Source organism: Oryctolagus cuniculus, chromosome 13 (genome assembly GCF_051225735.1).
Source record: "Oryctolagus cuniculus isolate XC-2025 breed Fujian yellow rabbit chromosome 13, ASM5122573v1, whole genome shotgun sequence".
NCBI lineage: Eukaryota > Metazoa > Chordata > Mammalia > Lagomorpha > Leporidae > Oryctolagus > Oryctolagus cuniculus.
This window is the reverse complement of record NC_142879.1, coordinates 60,110,393-60,128,293: the sequence shown is the minus strand read 5'-3', so window position 1 is coordinate 60,128,293 and position 17,901 is coordinate 60,110,393. Positions and strand designations below refer to the sequence as shown.

General features: G+C 33.6%; 1 protein-coding gene across 8 annotated transcripts in view; it reads left to right on the top strand.

Annotated features, from left to right (window-relative positions):
- RYR2 (ryanodine receptor 2) overlaps positions 1 to 17,901 on the top strand; it is a 772,754-nt gene that overhangs the window by 667,729 nt on the left and 87,124 nt on the right. For 5 of the 8 annotated variants that reach the window (XM_089311247.1, XM_089311243.1, XM_089311244.1 and 2 more), the window contains 8 exons: positions 1,593 to 1,763; positions 2,781 to 2,840; positions 5,538 to 5,672; positions 8,950 to 8,986; positions 9,747 to 9,858; positions 12,134 to 12,230; positions 14,018 to 14,121; positions 15,569 to 15,620. In XM_089311247.1, coding sequence (XP_089167373.1) covers positions 1,593 to 1,763; positions 2,781 to 2,840; positions 5,538 to 5,672; positions 8,950 to 8,986; positions 9,747 to 9,858; positions 12,134 to 12,230; positions 14,018 to 14,121; positions 15,569 to 15,620 — 768 coding nt within the window. 8 annotated transcript variants of the gene reach the window in all.

Here is a 17,901-nt window from a genome sequence, read left to right as displayed (position 1 = left end):
AATACTTTTAATATATTAATATATAATATTTAAATACTATTTAACAAATAAATATTCATCATGAATTTTCCTAATATACCTACTGAGAGTAACCTCTTACAAACACAGCATCAATGCAGTTAATGCATCTCCTTGGAGTGTCAGTATCATTCTTATTGCCATGGTTCTGAAGAGTTCAAGTTGATATAATATTCCAATATATAATGTATATAATTATATATTATAGTATATTCTATTGGGTTATACATTAATAATATAAACTATAAGCTATCATTACTGTGTCACAATTCAATTATTTTATTACTTTCACTATGTTAAAAACTTCTTTCAATATCATTTTGTGATATATTCTGGCTTTTTTAAGTAAACAATGTATATATTAAATTCTGGGTTTTTTTCTCAGTAACCCAAGATCTACAGTATATCAGTATCATGACATTATGTTCTAGGTTTAAAATGTTGTAGAAAAAATTCACAATGCACAAAGAAGTGCATGTGGGATAATTATTTTAATTTTAAATATTTAAATTTTATTATTTAATTAATTATTTTAATTTTGACAGTTACTTTAATTTAGAACATGCCTCCTTAATTAATAGAAAGATAACTTATTAGTAAGATGATGCTTTCTTATCTGTGGTACCATCTATGCCTCAGACACCATCTTAGGCCCTGGGCCCCATTGCCACCTTGCACAGTGGGGTAGGGTGCTAAGCCACATGGCTAACCACCGCTGTCAGCTCCACCCCCACCCTAATGGGATTCACTGCTCCTACTTCCCTGCCTGCTGGCCTCCCCAACCGCCCGGCAAAAGTATCACAGGATCTGCTCCCACACATATGCTCTTTCTTCTTCACCCCTTCCCTCCGACCTGTTGGATTTCCCGTCAATAAACCCTTTCCTTTACTCCGGTGTTTGGTGCGTTTTGTGGTGGCCTTACACAACTCAATATATAGTGAAAGTTAGACTCTGTCATTTGAAGTGATCCTGTGGTATGAGCATAATATCTTCATAAATCATGAGAGCCCTGAAAGTATGTTGAAAATATTCAGTTGTAGGCTTGTCATCCAGATGATGTTGAATGCAGATGAAAACACAAATGAGTGTGTGTGTGTGTGTGTGTGTGCGTGCAATCTTCGATTTCCCCTAGGAAGGGATTGCCACTCTGGGGAGATGAGTTTGTAGACTGTATAAAAAGAAAGTGTATAATCATTTTATATAACAAACACCATAAATAAACATTTTTCAGAACAGTGAACCTTTATTAAACATTTTAAGCATTGTTATTAGAAAACATACATCTGTACTTACCATGTAATTTGTTTTCATATGCTCGTCTGCTTCTCTGACATTATGGTGTTCTAATATTATAGTGTGTATTATCCTTCTAAAAATTCCATGGCAAATACACACTAGTGAATTATAATGACCTAGGAATCTGAGAGTATGATTTCAAATTAGCAAAAGTTGGTTAAGGAGGGAAAAGAAAGTTATTCTCAGAACAGTGGGACGTTCAGAAATAGGGACAGAGTTTCTTATTCTCAATGTGAGAAAAGCCGGCATAGATTCCAGCCCTTCTCTTTGTTCCACAGGCAGCTGTTTCTGATCAGGAAAGGAAGAAAATGAAGCGCAAAGGAGATCGGTATTCTATGCAGACCTCTCTTATTGTGGCAGCCCTGAAGCGGTTACTACCCATTGGGCTGAACATCTGTGCCCCTGGGGACCAGGAGCTCATTGCTCTAGCCAAAAATCGATTTAGTCTGGTAAGTCTGCCTTACACCCCAGTGGTGACGATCATCGGACCTCCAGACTTCTGAGTGTGCATTCCTTTGTCACCCTGCTCTATGTCAATAGTTCATTTACATTAAATGTTTATTAAGCAGTTTCTCTGCACATGCCTGAGGACTCAAACACAATGATTGCTTGCTTTTTTTCCCTTTCTTTTTTGCTGCTATTTTCATTCCCAAGTTATGTTAATCATCTGCAGGGAATATTCAGAAACCAAACAGAAAAGTCACAAATGTATCTCTGGCTATGAAAAAAATGAATTTTTATGAGCTCCTATGTGAAGTTTTTGATGAAACATATATCCAAATTTATGAAAGGCAATTTTTCAGTATTAGAAGCATAGTAGTTTCATAAGGTGCTGACTCTTACATCAACAGCTCCTTTCCTTTGCAAGTATCAGGAGTTAACTTTGCAGGATTCGTGTGTGTCCCTGTGTTTCTCCTTGTTAGCTATGTAAAGGAGAATGAAACTTTTAGAAAAAAATACACATGGCGGCACTATTTTCTATTTATGTCTTTTGGAGGACATATTCTCCCCATCCTTATTCCCATTGAATCTCTGAAGCACCTCTCGGCGTATGCATAGTTTGACACCCAAAAATGAGTGAATTGGGGGGAGTTTTGGTGGTTGTCTAATGTTTTATTCTCAGGCGAGGATTCCCTGCTATTACTAGACCATAGAAGTCCCTATTACAAGGTAAAATAACTTTGAAAATTTGGAGAGCACAGAGGATACTCTTGTGTTTGAGTGAATTGAAAGCTTAATTCCACTGAGTACTACTGCTCTTAATGTAGAGTTCAAGTAGGTTATTATCTTGTTCAAAGCTACAGCATTATCAAGAAATGAAAGAGCACCCAAAATTTTTGGTGTGTATTTTGATAGCGATATTTGTCCAACATATGTTATTTTGAAAGAAGTTGAGTTGTTTCTATTGATTTGTGAGAGTTGATGCATTGTAAGACTCCTTTTAGGTAATATCTATTTCTTGACAGAAAGACACTGAGGATGAAGTACGAGATATAATCCGCAATAATATTCATTTACAAGGCAAGGTAAGCAAAATTTTATTTTAGAAATAGTATCTATAAATTAATCTCTCTTTAGAATAATAAGTATTGTTACTTCAGCAATTAAGGTAATGGAAACATTGTTTCAGTCCTTACCCTACTTACAAATCCTTTTGTATTAAATACTCTGAAGATAATAAATGATATATTTAAGTAGATAATCAGAAATCGTCAAATTTTGAAAAACAGTATGCTATTGTCTGAAATCAACATTGTATATATTCTTTGTATAGCTAACTTTGAGACTCATTGTGATATTGTGATAAACAGGAGTCCATAAGAAATTGAAATTTTATATCTGATAGTCAGAAATTAAATGTGTATTTATGATTCCTTAGTATATAGGGGATATTGAGAATTGCTGCAGAAGGAATAAATGAAAGGCACAGAGAATAAAAACATGGTTGGAAACTGATGCAACACCTTCTGTTTTACCGGAAGGTGAAAGAATGATTAGAAACAGGTTTTGTAGTCCAGTGAGCAATTACTATTATTTGGATTTTTTTCAAATGACAGAGTATTCATTTATTGTTAGACTCTGTTACATTATTTAAGAAGTCTATTACTGCAACTTAGCCTGTTAATTCCATTCTGATATTCCATCTAAAGAAATTTTTTTAAAATTATGAAAATATCTAAACGTCAGAAAATAGTAGCAACTGTAAAATGTGTGCCTTTGTGGGTATTAAACTGTCTTTTTCCAAAGATTCCAGCCATATTTTATTTTTAGCACTTTGAGATATCATATATAATCAATATGCACACAATGCAGATTTATTTAGAGAAAATCTCATGTGATCTTTGCTACCTACACAGTCTTACACTTAGAAATGACTCTTCCAGAGTAGAATAATTCTTACAGTATGATCTCTTTTCAGATGGCAAAAAAAGAGTTTTAATGTTTTAAAATGTTCATAAAGCTTCCAGTTGAACCTCAAGTGAAGAGTTTACACTATATACTTTTCCCTTTTTGGGAGACACTAAATATTTTACATAAAGTAGTGCTTGAGAACATCATGCACTCCTGAAAGGATCTCAGAGGATCCTCAGGGGACCCCAGAATACACTGGAAAAAAGCACTGGTCTAAACGTCCGGTACCTCTTAGGAAGAGTCTGTGCCAATATCAGGAGTCAGTAAAATAAAGGTGGTTATGACGTCGAGCAGAAAGAGATTCTTCCTCAGTATTCTGCAGGCTGCTTGTAGAAGTATCATGGACAATTTAGGGTACCCACTGGGGAAATACTTGTATTTTACCTCTAGAGAAACAAGATCTAACTATAAAGAGGTCGTGAATATATGTAATAATATATATTCATTTTGACATTTCATTCTAATACTTTGTAATGCTAGGAATTAGGCATACACATTATGAAGAACTTAAAAAATAATTGTTTTGTTTCTTGGTCCAGTTAAAAACATATATTTATTAAACAGAAGACTACAGATTAGAAATGCCTCAAATAAAAAATGTATATAGAGAAAAATATTTTATCAGAGGAAAAATATATTTACAAGCATTCATGTACAAAACTCTGTCTCTATGCATATCTCTAGATGAAAGTTATTTTTTATATTTTAAGCTATATTTCTTTGGTTTGGAATTGTGAAGTTTTAACATTGTCCATGTATTTCTGCTTTACAACAATCATTTCTAATGCAGATACTAAAGTGGAAGAAAAGGACAAGAGGATTTCTTTGTCCATTTTTAGTAACATACTTATTATACATTATTCCTTAAAAATCATATGTATTATTCTCTACTAAAATGCTTGTATTTGTTAGTTTCAATGAATTATAATAATCTTTCTAAAAAAAACTTGAAGACTTCAATTATATATCTCAATTGAGAAATTTGACAGTGTTAAGAAATAAAATATATAGACTCCTTTGTGATGAGTATGATGTTTTAGAACTCCATTAATTTGTCTTAATTGTAATTTCAGCAAGATTAAACTTGGTTGTTGCATTTTTGTTTTTATAGATAAATGTGATCTTATATCATTTTCTGTAAAAGTAAACATGTAAATCACTCAGCAGTTAGACTGTGAATGAGGAATAGAAAGGGAAAGGGTTGTCTTACCCATTTCCTTTGCTTGACTAACAGTTGCCAACTCATCCTTAAGCCCTAGTTATAACTCTACTTTTTTAGGGAAATCTCCAGTCACCAAAAAAGTAGGTTAAATATTATAGTGCCTTATGTGTTTTTGTAGTAGCACTCATTAAAATTGTAAATGCTTGTTTTATGTCTATCTCCCTCATTAGCTGACAAATTTCTTGAGTATAAAAAACTTAACCTGGTTTGCTCATTACAGAGTATTTTGCTTTTTTAAAAATTGCACATAAGGTTACAGCAATGTTTTGAGGGACATAAACATAAATCTAGTGAAATGATAGCTATTGTCAAGCGAGTTAGCATATCCATCTCTTCACATGGGTACCATTTTTGTGTATGTGGTAAGAGCTCCTGTAATCAATTCTCTTAGCAAATGTCCAGAACATAGATCAATATTATTAACTGTAGCTATCATGATGAATATTAGACCACTAGACTTGTTCATCCTAATTGCACTTTTACACGCTATTCCAACACTGTGGTATGCTTAATGCATAATTGCAGATAAAATCTCCCCCTCTTTAGAATGTAACTTTGTATTTTGTGTATTTTCCCCATTCTTCTGCAGTTGGAGGATCCTGCTATTAGATGGCAAATGGCGTTGTATAAAGACTTACCCAACAGGACTGAGGAAACCTCTGATCCAGAGAAGACAGTGGAAAGAGTATTGGATATAGCAAATGTGCTTTTTCATCTGGAACAGGTTAGATTTTGTGTTATTCAGTCATCTTGTCCCAATTATATACATACCTTTCTAAAAAATGAAGTATATTAATTCTTAACTATGAGCCAAAAATATATTTAGCATATTCTATGTAAAGTGCTTATAACTCAGGAATGCTTGACATCTAAAAATTATAATTTCCAAGAATGTAATGTTTGTAGCAATTCATAGATAGTTTGTTTTATGGGACCAAGGTATTTGTTTTATTGTCATTTTCAAAATATTTTGAAGTAAGACAGATTATTAAAATTACATACTTAATTGTAAATTGTTCTAACAACAACAAATGCAGTGGTGACATGATGTCAAATATCTCCTGCTTGCGTAATTGTTATTACTGTTATAACAACACATTTGAGATTGTTTTGCTAGGTTCCTATTTAAAGTACTTTTTATCACTTGCTTAACCTTTTCTTAGAGACATTTTGAGCTAATTTTCTCTGAGATCAAGAATAAATTACATTTAGAGACATCAATATGTTGATAAAAAATCATGTGATTAAAGTGCTTTTGTATACTTTTTCAGTTGTAGCCTATTTTTCAATACAATGCTCAGTGTGTTTTTGATTGTCTTATTTATTACCTTTAAGAATTTTCAAAATAATAAGACTTGGGACATCATCAAACATCAAATGGGAAGACTTTATTTAAAAGGTTATCCTGACTTAGGTAAAATATTAGTAACAAAGAAACAAATTAACACTAGAGTGAGGATTCTCAGAATGAACCCAGTAGTGCGATCTGCCATTGGACTATGTCAGTAGCTACCTTGACACAGTTAATACAATACTGTAGAAGTTTTATGCTGCTTATAATATGATAAAATGCTCTATATCACCTCAGGAACTTTGCCACCTAATGTTTTGAGGATTTGTTTCAACTTTGTATAGCCTTTATCCTTATATGAATATATTAATATAACAATAATAAACATTTTTATTTTTTTATTTTTTTTAAAGATTTATTTTATTTATTTGAAAGACAGAGTTACAGAGAGATGTGGAGACCGAGAGAGGTCTTCCATCCACTGGTTCACTCCGCAATTGGCTGCAATGGCTGGAGCTGTGCTGATTTGAAGCCAAGAGCCAGGAGCTTATTCTGGGTCTCCCACATGGGTGCAGGGGGTCCAAGGACTTGGGCCATCTTTCACTGCTATCCCAGGCCATAGCAGAGAACTGGATTGGAAGAGGAGCAGCCGGGACTAGAACCGGCGCTCATATGGGATGCCAGCGCTTCAGGCCAGGGCTTTAACCTGCTGCTCCACAGTGCCAGCCCCAATAATAAACATTTTTCTTTGACTCCTCTTTTACATTATCTGAACTCCTGCCTTATCCTGGGCAGTTAAATAATGCAAGGATATCATCTAATGTAACGACATTTTTATTTCCTTCCTGCTTATTCAGAGGTCCCCTGAATTCTAATGTCTCCATTACTGTGCGGTTTATCACTATACTGGATGAGATTAAATTAACTAGGATCCTCTTAGGCTGTATGAAAATTTATATTATGTAACACCTTGGAACTTAGCATTTCCCCTAAGTACATATATATATTCATTATTTATGAAGTAAAAATAAATTATCCTCAATCACCCAATGAAAAAGCTTGAGGTAATGAAATTATTATAAAGTCACAGAGATGTGCTTCCTGAATTAAATACAATTTAAAGAAGATTATTAAATATTAATTAAACAGCTTTTGGAGGGCTATTTCTGGCCACACCATTCTACCATAAATTATTGAATCATGTTTCAAATACATATCTGAATTTTATTAAATTAATTTTAGATATATTAGTGAAGCTTATCAAAATATGGGTACATTTTATTATAATCATATGTTCATAAATATACCCAGTCTTGAAGAATGATGACATTTCTAAAATGAGTTTCACTTTAGCAAATATCAATTCATGTTTTGGACATTCATTGAGTGCACTTTGGGATGGCAGAATTATACTCATTAAGCACTGGCGATTGAGGCTGTTTCATCAGTTCTGTTGGTTCATATTCATTAGAGAATGCAGACACTAAAACAGATAAATGTAGTAATACAGATGTGTTAGCATATAAACTGAAGAGGGTATAAAAGAAATGTAATCTACTTAGGAAGTAGGTGATCATTGTATAAATCTTAATGAAACAGGAATTATCTAGGAAAAGCCGTAGGGATCAGATTTTAGTTGAAGCCAAATAAATAAATAGTTTGTTCAAAGGGTTCATGGTAAACAGAATTAAAATGTAAGTTTATTTTGGTGCAAAAAAGATTTTTAAATCAACGCATAGCTTTATCACGATAACCATTTCCCTGGACTTTTTGAAGACTCCTCATGTTCTACAAAGGCTAAAGATATGACAGCATTAGAATATCATGAGAGAAGGATATTTGAGTAGAAATTTTCTGTTATCAAAACTGGAAATTAATTTGCAAAAAATGTTTTACCGCTCTCGTATTAGTGTAAAAACAGTAGGTGTGCAGGGAATACTTGCTGATTTATCTCATACATCAGTGACTTTTCTAGACTCATCTTTTTTATTATATACCTGGCAATGTTTCTCATAAGGGTAGGTTATCACCTTTGTATCCCTAATACTGAAAGTATGGCTAGGCAAAGAGAAAAGCACATCAAGACAGATACACTCACAAGACACCCTTAGATCACAGATCTTGCAAATAGTTTATTTGATTTGTAGGAAAGCACAGTGTTCAAGGTCTTTGCTTGTATAGTAAAATGCTCTTGCCTGATGGTAAGCTTTATGATTGTAGGAATCCTTTCTTTTGTGTTGACTACTTTATCTTAAATGTTTCATGTTTGTTGACTATAACCCATGCTGCACAAAGTGCTGCGTATTTGTTAAAAAGCTACCAACTTACAGTCTTAGATCTCAAAATGAAACTTTAAATTGAAATGTGTTGAGACCAAAGGAACTCCACTGCCCTTGATTGTGTTTTCACTCACAATATTAAAGTTCAGCAATGATTTATTCATTTATTTCACTCATCAAGAAGGCAACCAAAGTAGACAATTGTTTCTTGACCCTATGGAAGGGAGAGGTCACAGAAATAAGTGCTTTTCAGTTAACAAGGTTGCCTTAATAGTTTAAGGGGATATTGCCTGAAGAAAATTTTAAATTACTGTAGTCTAAATACTCATAATGTTTTATTGAGGCACAATTAGATTTCAGTCCTTTACTGCAAAGGATAATAAATTCAGTTTTACTTTTTTTACCTAACATAACATTTTTATTTCTTCCAGAAATCTAAATTTATTGGCCGGCGATATTACAATCTGGGAAGTACAATGTTCAATTGCCTAGAGATTACTAATTAATTCATAATTACATGTTTATATTTTTCTTTCTAATACTTATAATTAATCTCTTTTTCCTCTTAGAATTCCAAACACCATTAGTTAAATAAATAGCTTGCTTGCATCATTTACTGTAACTTTTGAATTTTCTTTTTTTCCTTTCTAACAAAATAATTATGTATTGTAACATTCCTGAAAAATTAAATCCCTTTACTCACTCCTGATACTATGTTCACAAAGCCTTGTCATCTTATATTAAGGAACTGTAGATTTTTTTCTAACTAGAATTTTCTTTTTCTATGTGTTTAAAAGTACTTCTGTAGCTCTTCTGATAAAATTAGTGACAATGGAACCATAAATAAAAAGTTTAATTTTTGTGTAGGGAAAGAAATAGGTTTTCGAGTCATTAAGAAACTAAAGAGTAAAAGGAAATTTTACAAAAGATATAAAATGATTTTATATAGAATTCTTTTATATTTCATTGATTTTAAGGATGACATAGCTTCTGAAGTATTCACAGGGAAAATACAATTTTACTAAGGAAATTATGTTGCATTTGAAACTATTTCAAATGTAGCTTTGGATAACTTTTAGGATGTGGACATTTCCATCATAATTTTAAAGTGATTTTGGAATTGGAATTCCAAATGTAGGATGATTGAAAGGTGTAACTGTTCAGTACAGCGGTTTTGAGGGTGGTTTGGGGTTTAAATATGTATTTATTCCTATCATTCTACCTTAGGTGGAACATCCTCAGAGGTCTAAAAAGGCCGTATGGCACAAGTTACTCTCCAAGCAAAGGAAAAGGGCCGTGGTAGCCTGCTTCCGAATGGCTCCCTTATATAATTTACCAAGGTCAGAATTTTTTTTAATGTTTTAAGTTTAATTAATTTTTAAGTTTTTAATCTTTTAATGTTTATCATAGATTAAATGAGTGATAGTGAATCTAGCTTCACATTAGTAAAATCATTCAAGAGAAGGATGGGAGGAATTCATTGATTTTGCTGTAATGCTTAGGTTTTCTAAGATTTTCAGGCCCCATGGTCTATATTGTAGTTGCTAAATGATCTTATTATACTGAAGAATATCTGCTCACTTCTGTGAGACAAGGTAGGGAAATTAGGAATTTACTAAAGGAAATCGACTGTCTTGATTTGAATCCTGGCATGGTAGTTTTTCTGCTGTTGCCATTGATGCAGTTAATTATCTGACTGTTACGGTTTTTACAACTGAATCATGATAGGATCTGTCTCATAAACTTGTTATTGTTTAATGGGTTGATGTAGGCAGACTGCATAGAAGTGAGGTTGTCACAATAGATGTTAGTCATTATTTTTTGTCATTATCGGTGCTTTATGTAAAGAGCTGATATGCTGTAAAGAGCTGATGTGATATAAATACATTTGATAGTTCCATTAATATTCTGTTAAAGGTGTCATAGACATACTTGTTAATGCAGAGTCATATGGTATATTCAAGTCTTGCTGGTGACATAGGGTACCATCTCAGCTTTCCCACAGTTCTTGCAAGAAACCATACTCTTTCCTACCCTGAACTTCACATAAGTCACATCATCCCTCTACCTGGTAAACAGGGCTCAGCTCAGGTACATCTTTGACCTTGCAAACTTAAAGCTTCCTCCTATTGTTTCCAGGACAATTTGCATACATCTAGTTGTAGTACTTTGCTGCAGTATTGGAGCAGTTTCTATCCCTGATTCAAGTTCCTTTAGAGTATTATTCCATTTTTCTATTGCAGCATTTTGGAATAGTGAATGGTGTGCCACTGAGCCTGAAATATCTGAACTTCTACCCCAAACCATGTGCTACTTTAAGTTCTCTGAGTCATTTATGGTGTCACCAGGTAGTCAAAGAATATTAATCTTGAATTTATATTTTCATTTCTTTTCTGGTTATTCCTGTAGGGTCACTGCACAATTTCATCAGTTTTCCTATGAACTGCTTTATACCAGCATCTTTTCTTCATAGCTACCTTTTCAAATCCCTCGTTCCTTGCCTCCTGTCAAGTTGATGCCACCAGAATTTGAGCAGTTTCTAAGATCTCACGCTTTACTGTTGCACTCCCACATGCAGTTTTAAAAATGATAGCTTTTGTTCCACTGTTTCTCCAACCTGGTTATTTTAAGAAAAAAACACTTGACTATATCCAGGCCTCAGCTTCCTGGATCAGAATTTCTGAGTGCCTAGTTTGGGTTCAGTTTAGATGCTGCACAGGTGGTTCTGCTGTACCATGAGCACCAGCACATCCTCTGACTTCCCTTTGTTGCCCAAAAGAAGAATTTGTGGTGATTTCTAGTGTTTCCAGCTGTGTTGCTAATTCCCCTCCCAACTCTCAAGACCCATCACGCACCCTTGTTGCTGTTGCGTCTCAGAACTCCTTAGCCCGCTTTAGGAATTCCTTAAGCTCAGCATCTTTTCCAACAGCAGCACCATCTCACTCAGTCACCTGTGATATCTCTTTGGTGTCCCTATTGTCGTGGCATCTTTTATCCTTCTTTATGCCCAAATCTCATCCAAGTCTGTCATTAACTTCACACTGCTTCTTCGAGTCTTCTCTGGTCCTCTTTTACTGCATAGGTGAACATTTATTATTATTATTATTATTATTATTATTCCAGTATTTAATCTCTGGGTATATACTCCCATAAGTTCAATTGTACTTGGGAATCCAGACGACCTGTGTTTGATGTTAACTTCAATACAGACTAATCCCTATATTGACACACAGTACATGGCTTATCAGAAGCCACATTATATAAGAATAACTACCATTTAAGGAAAATCTACCCAGTGCATTTTACATTATTTATCTTACAAAACTGAAGTGTAGGTGGCATTGTCTTGGTTTTATAAATCAGAATAATGAAAGTTGGGAAATTTGAGTAACTTCACCAATGTTATAAAGCTTAGAAATGGCTGAGCCAGGATTTAAATTCAAATCAATATGTGTCCCAAGACACCTTCTCTATTCTCCTCAAGAGCAGAGTCGGGAATAAAAAGGTTCTTTGATTTTAAAAATTTACTGCACAGATAGTCTAGAAATAAAGTATGATAGAATACCTTTACAGTTTTTAAAAAAAAATTTATTTGAAATTGTGCTTATGTTTTAGGCATCGAGCTGTCAATCTCTTCCTTCAGGGATATGAAAAGTCATGGATTGAAACAGAAGAACATTACTTTGAAGATAAACTGATAGAAGATTTAGCAGTATGTTTAATGAGTTTTTTTGTATTTTAGTTGGGTTTTATTACGAAAGAGAGTTTGAACTTGGTGGAACACTGTTGGCAAGAGCAGTTGTTATATAACATGAAAGAAAAAATGGTGGTAGTACATTGGTTTAAGGAAACATTTTAAATCTCAGTTGTTATTGCACTCAATGCCTATGGAAAAATATACTCTTACGCCCATCAGTATCAAGCAATTCAGAGTTTAAGATGATTACTACAAGTATTTATTATAAAATTATAATAAATGTTCAGTTATACTTTCAAATTCTTTCTCACAGCCTCTTTTAAATATGTCAGACTATAAAGGGCTGAACTAAAGAGAGCTTAGCCACCAAACAGATTTTTAAATAATTAGATTTAAAAATAAGCGTAGAATAGAATGACAGAATACACACAAGAAGAGGAAGTCTAGGTAACAGGGTGGAAGGCAAACACGGTTTCCATAGGACAGTCTAACAAAGGGGCTTGTGTCGGAAGAGTGCTCTGCACACGTTCATCATTGTGATCTTCTGTAACTTGTGCATTTGTTTAAAAACCTGACAAAAGTCCTCTCAGAAGTATTTACAAGCATACATCATTTTAGAAACTAGTCAGACAAAAGCTTCATGATTCCCAATTTAAGGGTCACTTCTCTAAAAGTTATTTTTTAACTCATAAGTTACCAGGTAACAAATAATAAAATAATCTCATGTTTAAGAGCCTAACCCTGTTTGCCCCCATATTTTTTAAGAGAATTTGTTTGTTTTTAGACTTCAAACAACTATAGAATATTTGTGCATGTTGGGGAAATTTTCCCAGTATATACAAAGTTAATCCTTAAATCCAGGAAAGAGTACCATTCAAGTAGAGAAAAAATTTCAAAGGGAAAAGTAAATGGAGTTATAAAGTTCATCAAATGATTCATTAAAATCAGTACTAAATAATTCTATGCTTAATCATCTTCCTAGCTTCCTAAATTTTGAAAGTAGCTGAAAATGAAAAAAAAAAATGACTGGTTCAAGCATTGATTCTTTTAGTATTCTTTCCTTATCATTATTTGTGTAGGCATTGAAAGTGTTTTATTTGATAAGCAGTTTTCATTGCTATTGAACTAAATTTTGTACTTGGGATGAGCTAGCATTTCACTGCAAATTTTATAAATTAAGTCCTTCCTAAGCTGAAATTTGTATAGGAAATATACTTTCAGTTAGTTAGAAATCTGCTTAGAAGAATAACCTCCAGAATTTTTAAATTAATAATACATCCTTGCCTATACTGTTTGTTGGTCAGATTACTTCTCCCAATTAAGAAGCATAGTCTTACATTAGTAATGTAATGGATATATAACATATGACATTTTTCATACTTTATATATAGCATATATATATACACAACATACACAAATACATATATGCATATTTAGCATGTATAAAAATACTTCAGAACTCTGTGGAAAAACAGAATCATGAGTTTACTGTGGTACAAATGAATTTTGAAATCCACAAATATTTTTCTCATAGCACATATTTTCATGAACTTTTTGAAGACTTTTCATAGGAATGCCTTAGAGAATTTTTGCAGCAAAATAAATTCATATTTTAATTCTATTTTCTATAAACTTTTGAAGAACTTTCATATAATGCACATAAAATACACAAATACACACATCTATGTGCCACAACAGAAAAGGCTTTCCTTTTATTATTTATTCCTATCTCTTATTTTTTTTTTGCACTTGAGTGAACATTTCTTTAATGTGAAATTCTATCCATGTTACTCATTTTGCAGAAACCTGGTGCTGAACCTCCAGAGGAAGATGAAGTGACTAAGAGAGTTGACCCTCTACATCAGCTGATTCTTCTGTTTAGTCGAACAGCTCTAACAGAGAAATGGTATGGTTGGGAGGATTTATATGAGACATAGGAAGAACAAATCAAGAAACCCACTTCTGAGTATTCTATGTGTCATGTATTCATGTTTCAATTTCATCTTGTTCTTGGTAAGAGAGAGAGTTATATAAAGATATGGCCCGTCTGTCATACACCTAGAGACCAACCACTCATTCAATTTCAGCTTTTAATACTTACTTATTAGTTCTAGTTTTTCTTATCAACTTTGTAATTAGCTGATTTAGTTGATTCTGATTCTTCTTAGAAAAGGTTTTTTGTCTTTACTGCAAACAGCCTTAATAAAGAAAAAACAAATTGCAGTACCAAAAGTATATAGAGACCAATGATGACTCAAAATTTCCCGGGTAGATTGTGTCTCCATTGTGCAGCAGATCTTAGGAACCTTTAGTGGTCAGGTGAGCCATCATCTCAATTTCCAAGTTTATTTTAAGGACGTTGCCCATTTGTCTTATCTTTGGCAGTCATAAAAATCCACCATAGCTAAAAAGGGCAAACCTCTATGGAGTTAAATGAGATGTACACTCTTGGACCCAGTAATGAAAATGTGCTCAGCATCTGCTCATTACAGGGGACACTGCATAGGTTGTTTGCAGCCAGGACCTTGCAGAAGTGCTGACTTTACCTACGTCCCTGCTCCAGGCCTATCCTGTTCCTGCAGAGCCTGGGAGATGGTGTAACTACCAACCCATGTCCACATAGGTCTTCTCAGAAGTCCTGAACAGTCCCTTGACCTCTTTGCATGCCATGATGATGTACATTTCTCCCTCCTAGCTAATGTGATCCATCATTTCTCTCACTCTCTCTCTCTCTTATTATTTCCTGATTAACAAAATCATCTCATCCCTAAGCATAGAGCAACTCTGTGTCTGGCATTGTCAGGTAATGAGGTGTTTCTCCTATGTGAATTTTTCTCATGGCTGAAACTGCTAAAATAACTGTGCGTATGTTAGGTGTTTTTATAGAAATCTTTCTTTTTGTATTAATGGTTTCAACACTTTGCAAAATAAGTTAATAAATGTTAACCATTCTTGATTTTTAAGAACCATTATTATGAGCATCTTATTTTTTATGGTAATATTATAATTAGGGGAGACTCTCCATCAAATGCTAAATACCACTTTTGCTGTCAAAAGCTCATACCTCACTTAAATTTTACAATTTCAAGAAAATTTAAGTTATTATATTTGTGTGTAATTCAATAGACCATTTGTTATTTTTGTTTAAGACTTGAAGTCCTATTCTGGAAGATAAGGTTGAGACAGCTCTTTAGGAGTTCTGAGTCTTTGATTTCTGATTTTAAGATACTAAATACTTTGAATTGTTTATTTAATTTTAAAAAGTTGTATTTGTTAGAAAAATACAAATGTTATTTTATACATATGTTTGATCTTCAACTTAAAGATTGATTTTTGTTTCTTGTCTTCCGTAGCAAACTAGAGGAAGATTTTTTATATATGGCATATGCAGATATTATGGCAAAGGTAAAAGAGTTCTCTCTCTGATTTTAATGTTTAATTTTAATAAAGAAAAATCATTTTCACTTGACAAGGGATAAGAATCTGTACATTTCTGAATTAAAACAAAACATTGCTAAATCTTAGAAACAAGTGGCATTAATCTCAACTTTTCAGTTGTGTGAATCTCTGCTCTAACTTCCTTGATGGGTAATTACTGTTTCCTACATTAGCATTTTATATATGAGGAGCTCACTGATCTTGTAAACATTCATTCATTCAACAAATGTTTGCTGAGCACCAAGGTATTGAGAATAACATGGTAAAGAAAATAAAACTGAACGCATCCTATCTTCTTGAAGTTTATTATATCAGGAGGAAACTAAAATTGAAACAAATGATTATTAGAAATTCTGATAAATCCAATGATAGAGGAAGTATTAGGAGTATTGGGAACAGGTTACATGGCAAAATAATGAGTCCTGATTAAAGAAATTATTGACTGTTGAAAGATGAGTTGACTATAAAAATAGTAACATCTAGTATTTACTGAACTAGACCGGGCTGAGGCTTAGATCCCAGAACTCCATCTTGGTCTCCCATGTGGGTGCAGGGCCCCAAGCACTTGGGCCATCGTGCCTTGCTTTCCTAGGTGCTTTGCAGGAAGCTGGATCGGAAATGGAGCAGCCAGGATGCAAACCTTCACTCATATGGGATGCTGGTGTCATAAGCAGCAAACTAACCTGCCATGCCACAACCCCATTATTCATATTATTTTTTTTATGTTTTTCTTTTACTTTCTCTATCTCATGTGCCTGTTGATGGATGGAGCATATTCAAATTTGCCTCCCTGCTTGGGATACTCTCTTCCTTATCCAGAATCTACATGTTCTGATCCAGAAAGTGCAGTCCTGGGCTTCAGGCCTAGTAACTCCCTGTTTACTTAGCATTTTCATTTATATTACATCAGTGCAATTGATGAGCATTATCCTGTATCTGTGAATCCTTCTATTTCCATCTAGTATAATAAAATGTTGCTACAGATCTGGTAACAAATCTCTTATGGTTGCAGTGCCCTCCCATGCCAATCAGTAGAAGTTCAGCCCTCTATCCACCATGAAAGGGCTGCAGATCTGATTCCTCACTCTGTATCCACCCTTGCAAACATGGTCATATGCCTGTTACTCTAAATTGAAATGGTGGTGCTTGGTACAGATTTGTTGAATAAATGAAGGAATGTTACAGACCTTTTAGAATTTATCATTGAGGGGCCAAGAGGGATCACATTTTGAGCTTCTCTCTCATGTCCATTTATTCTCCATACCAAGAGTACTGTGACTCATTGAATTGAAAGTGTTTTCTTGATTTGTAACATATATTTCAGCATTTTCCTCTATATACTCACTGACACACTGAGTACTTACCAAACATTAATAACTTAGAGGTGTTGGAACAATCAAACATTGAAGAACCAGGAGTTCTTCCTACTGTAGATATTGGAGGATGATTGACTTCCTTTGATCACTATAATTCAAAATGATAATATTGATAATAGCTGAGATTTTCTAAAAGTTTATTAATTTTTGCCTAACTGACAAGCAAATGTAAATACAATCATACTTCAGAAAGTTCACAGAAAATAGGATTAAAAGATTATTTGGGCACAAAACATTTTGAAATCCATTTATAAGGAGGTCTTTAAAAAGTCCATGCAAAATGTATATTATGGAAATAAGCATATATTTGAAAATTTCTGGACCAAAATGACCTAAATTCCATTTACCACAACTGTTTGATGTACTGTTGTATTAACTCCTGTGATCCTCTCAAGAACCTGGGCACTGTTTTTCTTATCCCCATCTTAATATGAGATGAGACACCGAGAGATGAAGGATTTTGCCCAAACCTAAACAACTAGTACCTGACAACCTCAGGGTTCAAATCAGGCATTCTGCCTCTTGAGATCACAGTCCTAAAAACTGCTTCTTTAGCAAGAAAGTTTAAGCTGTGCAAAATAAGTAAGAATATATGTATGGCTTAACACAACTCTTTTACCATTTTGCCCCCAAATAATGGACTAACCAGTTTTATCATTTTCATGTATATAGAATAAGATGAATAACAGAATTTCACTTCCTTCTTTTGGGACAAATGCAATAAAATTGAAGCTAAAATTAGGATTATGATAATCATTTTAATTAGCATCCACTACTTTCTTAATTTTAATTAATATGCATTGCATATAGTACTATTAGTTTATTGCAGTTGGTTTGAACAAGGCAAATGCATGAATAAGTAATATGTGTAG